General features: G+C 44.9%; 1 protein-coding gene across 1 annotated transcript; it reads right to left on the reverse strand.

The window, feature by feature from the left end:
* Positions 1-1030: 1030 nt before the first annotated feature.
* On the reverse strand, positions 1031-10321 carry Pop4 (POP4 homolog, ribonuclease P/MRP subunit). Its single transcript, XM_055595032.1, has 7 exons — positions 10080-10321; positions 7509-7561; positions 5748-5968; positions 4279-4356; positions 4075-4136; positions 2514-2615; positions 1031-1524 (listed from the first exon to the last, which is right to left on the reverse strand). Exons 1-7 carry the CDS (start codon positions 10084-10086, stop codon positions 1388-1390), a joined length of 660 nt encoding a protein of 219 aa, XP_055451007.1. The 5' UTR covers positions 10087-10321; the 3' UTR covers positions 1031-1387.
* Positions 10322-12027: the final 1706 nt, after the last annotated feature.

Genomic DNA, 12027 nt, shown 5'->3' on the forward strand with positions numbered 1-12027 from the left:
TTATTTAGCAGTCTCTTTCACCTCCCTGTGGCTTTCCTGCTGGGAAGAACATGTCCCTGGAGGCAGGCTATCTTGTTCAGATCCTAGCCTTTCTTTCCCAGTCCATGAGACCCTGGACAGTGCTCACTTTCACTCCGAAGGCCCATCTGAACCTTGCAGCAGGTTAGTAAGGGCTATGTGATATATGGGGTCAGACAGACCTGGGGATGCCTTGAGGAATGTCTTGATGTAGATAGAACCAGGGCCCGGATAGTCTTTGTGGTATTTAGAGGTGCACTTTGGTATCTGGGAGCAGGCTGTTTTTCTGTCATTCTCACTCATTTCTCTTCACTCAGTGTAGTTGGGCATCAAGGAAGTGATGCCACTAGCACAACTTCCCTGATATTAGTGGTTACATGTGTTGATACTTTTTATTGCCAGGAGTTTCTGAGCTGTTCAGCAGACACTTGCTTCTTACATGTAAAGGGCAACTGGGTCCACCTGAACCAGATTTCAACTACAAAGCTTTCTTTAGTAACAGCACAGAATGGTTGGACCCCACCCATTTCTCATGCTAGCACTGATCTGCAATTTCAATGACCCTCATTTGGACTTACATGCAGTAGAAAACTAATAATTTCAGTAGAGAAAGGAACTAAGATTCCCAAAGGTGTCATTGCTGGGGACTTTGGCCCTTTAGGTGACGTTGGCCTACCCTTGGATCCCCAAGGACACAGCAGGAAGCTGGCTAGGTCTGTCTACCTGTATTCAAACAGTGGCCAACAGGTACTGGCAGATCTGGACCTCTGCCTCATTCTGACTGCTGCAGTGAAACCCTAAGCAGGCTCATCAGGCCTCTGCGTGTGAGAGTAGCAAAGTGTAGGTAGCTCAGAGTTTGGAGAAGGGATGCATTCCAGTCATATCCATAATGTTCCACACTGTGAATGCAATGGGTGTCGTCAGTAGGTGGCCAAGGGATGAAGGAGCCACAATACCCCCTTCCCTTTCAACTCAGCATAAGCACAGGAATGATTCTTTCACTTGAACCCACTTATGCCTGTGGTGTATTTTTATTATTATTTAAATAACTGATTCAGCATGGAGTATTCACGAACACAGAGAAGTATGAAAGACAGAACCTAAAGGCCCCCTTTTCAGATCAACTAAGGCTGATCCTGGTGTATTTTCTGATGGTCTTTCCTGCCTGTGGAACTGAAGCTAACTTAAGGTCACCTGGATGCAAACTTCCAGCCCTGACTTCCTTCTATGTTATTAAATGTTCTTCGGCCACTCTGCTTTCCCTGGACTAGAGGCAGGCTACAGCCAGAGAATCGTCATGGAAAAGTGGGTATGTAGGATGTTTTCAGTTCTCAGCTGCCAGGGACATCTGTCTCCAGTGGCAAAGAGTTCACAGGTCAATTGTTCCCTTTGCTTTGAACTTCTTGGCAGACCGCTCACTTGATCTAAGCTGGAATTTGCTTCCGTAAATGTAGGAAATGAAGTCATCAATTTCTATGGTGAACACACAATTTTGCTTGGGAATAACTGAGAGGAAAAAAAAAAGAGAGGAAGGAAAAAGAATGAGGAACAACATAGTGAATTCATTTTTATGTAGAGCACTGCTCATACACATTTGTATTAAAATAAGTGAGATGGGTGTGGCGGCACACACCTTTAATGTCAGCACTTAGGAGACAAAACCAGGCAGCAGGCCAAGGCCAGCCAGGTCTACACAGCAAGTTCCAAGCCAGCCAGGGCAACATAGTGAGCCTGTCTTTAAAAAAGTGTATAGGAATGAGGAATCCCAACACAGAAGTACCAAGAAAGACCCGGGCCATCTGCTTTAGTCCAAATATAACCAACACCTAATTTCAGGTTTTGAGATGATTAACTCAACTCTGAGGACTGAAAGATTCCAGACCAGCCAGCGACTAAAGATGATTTCCCATACAGTTTTGTACTAATGGGGAATCTTCTACACCACTTCCTCACCATTAGTACATGGAAATGGAAAAGAATGAAGCAGGGCTGTACAGGTAGGTCAGGGGCAGGATGCAGTATTAGCAGACAGAAGACCTGTGTTTAATCTCCAGCATCAACAGACAAATGGATGATTATAAGTCCCCCCCCCCCCCCCACTGTTGTTTGAATCTCTGGATTTGTGGGCAAGGTCAGGTACAGAGATCTCAGAAGATCTAAAAGTACCTTCTGGATCAGTGTTAACCATGTTAAAACTCAGAACTCCAGGGGCAGGCTGTTTTGTTTCCTCCGACCATCTTTTAGTTACTCATTTGAGAGCTGGTGACCTTGGCAGGCAGAGATCACAAACAGACAGACATATGCAATTCTTTTGCCTATTCATGGACAGGTTGACTGTGTTCACACATGTCTGAGAGAGCCACAGAGGCCTCTCTCTGTATTCTATAACACAGTAAGCACCTGCAACCTGTTTCATTCCACAGCCAAGGGAAACCTGGAAACCTCAAGGAAGGGAAACATAGTGGCATCTGACACCCTGGGAACACAGCACCCACCTTTCAGGTGGTCTTCTTTGGTGATGATCTTGAAGACATGCTTTGTCTCCTGCAGAAGGATTCCTGTGACCCCCACGTAGGAGGGGCACTTGGATTTTGTGACTGCAAAGGAGAAAGGCAGTTGAGAGTAAGGCTGGCAGTTACAACGAAGCCTCAATGACTGGAAGCCTCGATGGCCATTCTAAGCTGAGGAAGAAAGTGCCCACAGGACAGTGGCCAAGCCAGCAAGTGCCCAGGCTTTCCAACCCCTTGCAATTTCTGGGCTATTTATTCTTAGGTGTCCTTTGGGTTTTGGGCAGGGTTCTGGAGCCAAGAGGTCATACACAGAACCTTCAAAGCCCAGTCTGGTTGCTCTGATGAAGCAAGTGCCATGGGCATCATTCACTCTTGGGCCTCCTGAACTCTGCCTGGAATGTAATCCTTTCATAGAGCTGCTCAGCAGTGACGGGTGAGCCACCTCACAGGCAGGCCCCTCCCACCATGTAGTCAGCATTCCCTGAGAAAACTATGTTCCTAGTGTGCTAGGTGTGTGCTGGAACAGGGCACTGAATGAGATGGCTTGAATTCTCCTCCTGTGGAACTGAAGTTCTCATGGGGGACAACAATAGCAAAACATGGGGAATCCTATTTCTTGATACTGATAATGACTACGAGAAAAATAAGAACAGAGTAATGAGGGTGGAGGGGGTAACCTAAGTGCTGGTAGACTCTCAGGAAGTAACTTCAGGAAAGGGACCTGTGTTACTTGAAGCTGAGCCACTTGGTTGAGACAAGAACCCAAGCAAAGGGGCCTCGTATACAAGCCACACAGAGGCCAGCCCAAGGACGCTGAAGATTTTTACTCTGACTGGATGGGACACTACTAAAGGTCTAAAGCAGGCAAACAGCAGTCTGCTGTCTGACTACAGCCTTCATTTTGTGTATTTAATCTGGTACGCATGTAGGAATAAAACAGTATGTGAGCTGGGCAAGGGTGAGAGAAAGCTTCCACAGCAACTCAAGAGAGCTGGAGTTATGTCAGATTCAGGAACTAGGTGTGTTAATGGCCTTGAAGTGGAGTAGGAAAAGACATAATGGCATATACTTCCTAGGTTCCTAGCCTGAACAAGCTGGGTACAGAGATGTGCCATTATCGGAGATGAGGCAACCAAGTCAGAGACTTGGTTGGACTTGTGTTGGATAGGTAGTTTGAGGTACCTCTTGCATGTCCATATAGCTGTTGGGTGCCATGGGGTGAATGAGTCTGGAAACCATGGGAAAAGTCTGCACTGGTGGTAGCACCTTGGAAACCATGAGAGGGAACCTGTGTCTGAGAGTCTCAGCTAGAGGCTATGTGACAACAGTGTGAGCAGATTGCACGCAGAGAACACAATCACTTAGTCTGTGTTTAACAAGAGCCTTAGAAGAGATCAGGTTACAACCGTCTCAGGTCCTCATAGCCTGTGACCTGGAGCTACTTTAGGCGTGTCAACTGACAGATGCCAGGCTAAATACTGCAACACATACTTCACTGCCACTGAGTAGCAGTCTCCAGATGACTATGTGCCCTCATAGAAATTACCTGAAATAATAGCACCATGAAGATCTGCCTTCAGGAGCTTGGCCTGAATCATTTGTGGCTGCCTAGGTGGTGAAGAGAACACACACACAAAGAAAGTCAGTAACAATGTAAACAGAATCACAAGCACTCACAACCAGTGGGTTTCTCTAGTGCACTCAAGACTTGGGATCAACTCCCTTGGTAGGCTTCAGAAATAAAACTCACGTGTCTGGTTTGAGCCCATTGCACAGGTCACGGATGTACTGCTTCCAGAGTTCATGCAGAGGGAGGAAGAGACTGTATCTGTCATAAAGTCAGAAACATGCACTTGGAATTTCTAGTGTTGAGCAAATAGCTGGACTGAAGGCTAAGAATGAGCATGAGGGAGCACTTGAGACTGTGTGTAAGCTCTAGGTTTCCTAATGACAAAGTAACCAAAGCCAAGCACCTCCTCCCTGTTGAATTTTAATATCTTCTCTGGTAGATCCTTTTCAAGGTTAAATTTCTGCTCTTAAAAAGAGAAGTGGTGGCCCTTTGCCTCGATGCCCTTCCGGCTGGCCACATGTACACATGATGGTAGAGCCCCTGGCTTAGACCAAGAAGAGCATCTGAAGGTGGCAACGTAACACTGGCCATAATCCAGGTGCTGTTCACTCAAACTCCTTTTCACAAGAGAAATGAACAAGTGAGTATCAGACTTGTTAAAACCACTGTTACAGTAGTTAAACTTAACAGCCTTTGGGAGGTGCAGGTTGTCAGATAGGTCCTTGTGTAAGGTGGCAGGATTGTCTGGAAGGTGAGAGTAGAAAACCAAAAGCTTTTCTCTGGGGTTATCATTTGTCTTAGTGCCTGTTCAAACAAAGCCAGGGTTAGACAGGTTAGACAACAGGCTCAACTCTGAAACAAACACTTCCTGCAAGGACGCCAGGGAGGCTGCATCAAGGCAAAGTGACATTCTCATGCATTCTGGGACACAGAAGGCTCTTTGGCTAAAGAACAGTATACAAAGCCTAAATAAAACAGCTGTCCGCTGGGCACAGTGGTGCATGCCTGTAATCCCAGCACTCAGGCAGCAGAGGCAGGAGGATCTCCATGAGTTTGAGGCTAGCCCAGTCTACAGAGCGAGTTCAGGACAGCCAAGGCTATGCAAAGAAACCCTGTCACGAAGAAAAAAAATAAAAAAATAAATAAAAGAAAGAGCAGCTGTACACACAGACTCAGAACTATTTGCAGGAAGACATTCTCCCACAAGACAGTGATGTACTCCTTTCAGAAACGTGTTAGGAGGACCTTTCCTTAGCAGTAACCTCTGAGTGGGTGATTCTGTCTAGTGACATTAAAAGCTATAGGAAAACACACACTAAGGAATATCAGTTTTTCTTTTCTAGAAAGCTGAAAGACAAACAGCCTGTTCTTATGGGCAACAGACTCACTTATTACTCACTTATTAGTGAGGCTAGGACAGAAGGAAATGACGAGAGGCCTCATTCTCACTAAAGTCTGTCTGCCTATTAAAAGCCAAACCCAGGCAAAGGAAATTGGCAGGAGGAGGCTGCCCCCTTGTGGCAGAACGCAGAAAAGCCGAGACAAACGGGCAGGGCTGTCCAGTGAGGCCCTGGGCTCCCCAGTCCACAATCTGACCAGGAAGCCTAGGCAATGGTAGGTAGCAAGGCCTTTAGGAAAGAAGGGAGTACCTCTGTTGCTCTGGTTTAATGTCAAAGAGCCGCAAGTCTCTCCTCTGTTTGGCAGAGAGGCCTTTGGATTTCTTCTTCTGCCTTAGCTTCTGGCGAGTGAAGTATTCCAAGATCACAGCCTTGCGTTGCAGATGGCTCTCACAGTCTTGTTGGCTCAAGTGTGGTATGCTCCGTTTCAGGAAGGCCTGTACAAAAGCCTCAGCCCGCTGGGTTCCCATGTCCTGCTCAGAGACATGATTGTGTGGTTCATGGTTCTGTTCTCAGAAGCCAGGGCCCTTATAACCCATTCCTGAGAGCTGCTATCCTTGCTGACCCATCTGTTTATCCACTGAGGTGCACAAATTTTTTCTCTGCCTAGTGTTTGCTTCACAAACTTCCAAGATGTAAAAGAAACACTCATATGCTAATTGTGCCACTGTTCCACACTGCAGCGAGGGCAAACATTGACTTCCTGACATGCTTCTTTGAGGTTACTCTACTGAGGATTCTAAATCCTTTATAAGGCAAGATTTCTCTAATCCTCATGGGGAAGGAAGCTTGAGAAATGGATGATACAGGTTATTTAATCAGTAATAACCACAAGGCCAGCTTAATGTGGAAGGGGTATGGGGTTGTTAAGGAAATGAGCCATTCCAGCTCTAGGGAAAACTGTCTAGGGGTTCCAGAAAGGTCAAGTATTTTGAGGAGGAATTCTGACACTGAGCATCAGAGTCCTACTTCCTTCCTTTTTAGCCCTGTGAACTCTTGTGCGGCTGCTTTTGCAGAGGTCTGCTCCAGCCCTACTTGCAGGCTAAAAATGGGATGGCATCTTGGGTGCTAATCATTCTCATTCCAGTTCTTAGTATATGTGCTGCCAATGCAAGCATGCTCATCACTCTCAACAACAGGATACAGCAATACCAAGTTACATGGATTCCTAGGGTATATTGGGTGAAACTAATGTGTCTAAGGACACTCTAGTTTCACCACCTCTCAAGTTGGGGCAGCAACAGTCTATTCCTCACTGGACAACAAGTACCCCACTTGTCTTCACCTGCTGCAACCCTTTTCTGAGGACCTACCTCTTGGCCTGGCCATTTTCTGGGCTCTTTTTGCATAATCCAGACAGCAAACCCAAGTCTGAAGCTAACTGCCAGACTTAGGTTAATATATCAGTAGTGACTAATACATCCCTGTCTGTGCTAAAGCAAGGGAGTAAAAAATACAATCTTCGAGGCAGTTCAAGGCTTGGATGGCTAAACAATCCATCACTGATATCAGGGCAATTTGGCTCTTTTAAATACATATGTGGTCTCTCTTTCATGGCGAAGTAAAATTAAAGGTTTACTGGTTTTTTAAAACCTGGATTTCAAGAATATGTTCTTTTTATGAGCCACAGGTAAAGCTCCGACCATGAAACAAAGCATGCTGAAACATCCATGTAGAATTTGTAACATCCACTTATGAAATGGACTAAGCACTGAACAGGATACAGTAGCAAGATCAAACAGGTTTCAGGTGGGCACAGGCTGTCATTCCCCACAGAGTGGGAGATGACATGAAATCAAGGAGTCCAAGTCCTTCAGAGCTGATACTGGTACCCTAAGAAAGGAGCTGAGCCTATGAAGACATTAGTACAAGAGACCTTGATGGGGCCGAGTATACTGACTGTGAAGATGAGGAGTAATCCATGGGAAAGGACAGCTAGACCAATGTTAGAAGACACTGAGAGTGACCTTTGCCATCATCTCTACTGCTCCCAGCCCACCCTAAACACAGTACCTGCACATCATGCTCTTCGGCTTCTTTATGAGAAAAGGCACGGTAGATCACAGCTGAGGAGTGAAACACAAAAACAGAAGAAATGACTACTTCCTGTTAAGAGTGAGTATAATATCCAAGCATTTCTAACAATGGTAAGAACTACATTTACTCAGAGAAATAAGACTAGGTTAGTAAGAAAGAGCAGAGCTTTCCTGGATGAACCTTTTGTTTTATTCTGTAGAACTGGAAGATTAACTTCAGTGGGGTTTAAATGTCAGGCAAGTGCTTCACCATGGGTCCATACCCCAGCCCTCTTGGATACTGCCATTTATTTATTTATTTATTTATTTACAGACTAGGTCTCACTCTGTATCCTAAGCTGGCTTAGAACTCACTGTGTTTCCTACAGTAGCCTCAAACCCACAACAGTCCTGTTTCAGGCTCCCAAGTGCCAGTTGCTGGGATTATATACATGTCCTACCACACCTATCTTAGATACTTTTATTCTTTTCTCTGGCCAGGTTTGTCCTAGAATTTCCCAGGTTTAAAAAGAACACTCTATAAGAGGCCAAGGGCACCATGAGAATTAACTAACCTACAGAATCAAATAACCTGGGCCCACTGGGGCTCTCAGACACTGAACCACCAATCAGACAGCATGTATGAGATGGACCTAGGCCCTTACACATATGTAACAGATCTGCAGCTTGGCCTTCATATGGGATCTCTAACAGCAGGAACAGGGCCTGTCTTTGACTCTGCTACCTGCTTTTAGATACCTTTACCCTAACTGGCTGCTTTGTCTAGCCTCGACAGAACAAGACGCACCTGGTCCTACTACAGCTTGATAAGCCAAGGAGGGGTTGATATCCGGGGAGGCCTCCCCTTTTCTGAGGAGAAAGGAAAGGAAAAATGCGGGATGGAAGGAGAGAGACTGGGAGAATAGGAGGGAGGGGAAGTTGAGATCAGGATATAAATAAATTAATTAATTAAAGAAAAAAAAAAAAAAAGAACACCCCTCAAAGCTTAACATGTTTTACAATTACTAAGATCTTACCTAAAACATGGGATTTTGTTTCCTACTCAGACCCTGCATGTCTAAAAATTTCCTCACTGGATCACAGTTAGAGTTGTTCTGATTTAAAACACCCACAAGTTATAATTATGATTGGGCAGTTGCTTAGTAAGTTTAGTGAAGACACTAAAAGTGAAGTGATATTAGAAGGCCAACACTAACTTTTGCTGGCTACAAGAGGTTTAAAACAGATTTCTCACATTTCAGAATCCATAAATTTGATGTGTATCCTGACCAGATAAAATACAATAGTCTAAGTATACATAAACTCTAAATATGATCATAGTGACGCTGAAACCTCTCAACACCTCCATGCTCCTTTTCTTATTTGTTTAGAGGAAACCGTCATGGTGGCACTGGGGGACAGACTCCAGGAGCAAATGGGAGAACAAAGGGCAAATGACCAGAAAATGTACTTCACACAACGCCCTATTCATTTCATCTCTGAGCTGGGTGTGGTGGCACACACAGTTGATTCCACCACTTGAGAGGCAGAGGCCAGCCTGGCTTATATAGTGAGTCCCAGGCCAGTAAGGACGACAAAAGTGACCTTATCCCAACAGCAAAAATAACAAACAAGAAGCCCATCTCTGTTCTCTTGTGCTTCTCTGAGTACATGTTTGACCAAGAAAACAAAGCAAGGTAGTTACCAGTTTTATATACAGAATCTAGTTTTCCCTTGAACTGCACATTGAGACTGTGCATTGTTTATTGAGAAAAATGTGCAGGGCCTGGAACCCCAGAAACAACTTCATTTTACTGACCCCAGATGCCCCAGACTTTCAGCATCAGAGCCGAAAGTCTTTCTGCAACCATACACATGTAATAGCTACGGAACACTCATTGCTTGCCAAGAAGATGATTTAAAATGACACATATACACTCTCCTACATGTGTATACATATTTGTTTTAATGTCGTTAATCTTTCTAAGCAATTTTAAACAGTAGTTATTCCTAGTTATGCACATAATAAAGTTGAAGTTGAAATATGCCAAGGCACTTGATCTTTGATTAAAAGGCATGACAGGGTTGTAAGTCACCAGATCAGAGGCTTAATCTTTACCATATCGTTTCTCTCCTCTAATACTGCTCCAGTGCTTGCTTTCCCTTCCTGGCACATCTCTTTTCCGCTCAAATACCAATGCGTTAGGTCTGTGATACTGTGCCTCACCAGATTTTTACAGGTAAGAGTGAAAAGCCAGCTAGTAGAGGGGAGCAGGTCCTTGACAGCAGTTATTGGCGAAGGCCTCGGATCCACCTCTGCTAGTTTCCCTGAGAGGAGCCTGGGGAGAACACACACTGGAGCCTGACATCTATTCCCAGCTTAGAGATTGAGTCTGCCGATTCACACTCTGGGCCTTCATTTCTTTGTGTACTGTGAGCCAACTCCCTGGAAGTTTTCTTGGTACTCTGTTGTGACAGGTATCCCTGATTCATTTCACAAAACAGCTTCCAGTTCCCGTCCCTCTAGACTCTCAACCCGGCCCAACTCCGTGTCTCTCCTGCCATTTACCTTTCATTGTCGGACCGCTTCCGGGATGCTCTGATGACGTCTCTTTCAGGCCTCACTCACTCATTCCTTTTTTTCGCTTTGTTCATCAACTTTCATCCACTAGGACTCTCTCTTGTTTAAATCTCCTCTGGAAAAATCCGTTGTGGCCAAGAAACAACGTCCACACGTACAGTACACAGTACACAGACTTGCTCCAGCCCGTACCATGGGACTGCGACCAGATTTCGGATATGGCGCCTCGCGTGACGTCATCGACGGGCGTCCTTCTCTAGCAGCACATGCGCCTTGGGGGACCGCTGCGGCAGAGAGAGGGGCGGGCTGTTCAGGCCCGTGCTGTGACGGGTGGAGTCTATGTTCTTTTCTTTTCTTTTTTTTTTGTGGCCTCTTCAGTTTGCGACTCTCTCTGTCTGGAGCAGTCGGGTTGCTGGTCAGGATTAATGAATTATAGCGAGGTGATACTGCATAGAGAGGAGATTGGGGACTAGGGAGGGCACTAGTGGGCCGGGGTACTGCAGGTAACGGCTGTAGTGAAGTCATTTGCTCCCATCCCCCTTTCTTCCTTTTCTTTTATTCCTCCCCCCTTAGTTTTTGAGGAAGAGGCTCACTGGGTGGTCCTGGGTGGCCTAGAATTCACTCCTGAGATTACCAGTCACATTTTGTAATGGTGGCCAGGGATTTAGTTGTATTTCTGCTACTAAGTACTTTTATGACCTTGCTTAAGGGTCTCTTTCCTATGGAGTTAAAAAAAAAAAAGTAGGTTTAGCTGGTGTCACGGGCAAGAAGGTAGATATGTTTAGTTAGTGCAGTTAATATAATAAAAGGTCTATTTTTTTGTGCACAAGGTTCACATCCTAACTTCCTAACTACAGTCCTCAGGCTATCTCTCCAAGGCTTCTCACCTGTGTGACCTATGTTAGCTGACAGTCAGGTCCAGTCTCTAACAGAAATTTTTGATTCGAGGGTCGGGACCCTGGGGGAAACTCTCCAGATGTGCAGAGCAGAGAGCATTGCTCTTGGTCTCTGCGTATATATTGACCAGTGGGCGTCATGAGGTTCTAGGACCTGTCTGTTTATCTTGAGGGGGTGATGTCACAGGGTTCTATTTATCAGGTGCAGCCTTGGTTGTCGTGGGGTTCCCTGACTAAGCTATTTTTACATGTCTAATTGGCATTCTTTACTATGCCCATTACAGCTGGCTTTGGTGGTCTCAGAACATCTTTTTAAATTTATTTTTTCACTCTGAAGACAAACTCTCCGTGTGTAGCTCAGATTCTTGCTCTGTAGCCTAGGCTGAGCTTGAAAGTGTGATATTCCTGTCTCAGCTTCTGTAGCATTGCAATTTACTGTATCCAACCCAGAAAGCATTCTTGAGACTCAGAACATTAGTTCTATCATTATGATATAAGACAAAAAGTGACTTTCATGATTATAGATCTGGGACACAGACCCAGCCAGCCTTCTTGCTAACTCAATTATTAGGAGTCTCTTAATGGACTCTTTTCTAGTGTAGCTTTGGGTATCTGCCAGTGTTCCCTGTGATTCTCAGATTACAGCAGGGTGGTGAGTTCCTCAGAGCAACAGTGAAACCACAGTTGCCTCCTTACTAAAATCTTTGCTTTTTAAGTAGGAGTCATGCACACTTTATCATCCCCTAATAGTATATAAAGAGAGATACCTATTAGAATTTTTGTTATTATTGTTTATGATAGCAAAGTACTTGGAACAATATTTGTCAGCAGTAGACTAAGAAAATGAAATATGTGCTATTTTATTTGGTGAGTTAAATTTATCACATGGGTGATAGAATGCACACCAATAATCCCAACACTCAAGAGGCTGAGGCAAGAGGATAGAGAGTTTGAAGCCCTCTTAGTATAGACTTCGAGACCCTGTCTGAAAAAGGAGACATGAAAAGTTTCAAAAATTCCTAGGAATCTTTTTAGGAGAG

Source organism: Psammomys obesus, unplaced genomic scaffold (assembly GCF_907164565.1).
Source record: "Psammomys obesus unplaced genomic scaffold, mPsaObe1.curated_primary_1811, whole genome shotgun sequence".
Lineage (NCBI taxonomy): Eukaryota > Metazoa > Chordata > Mammalia > Rodentia > Muridae > Psammomys > Psammomys obesus.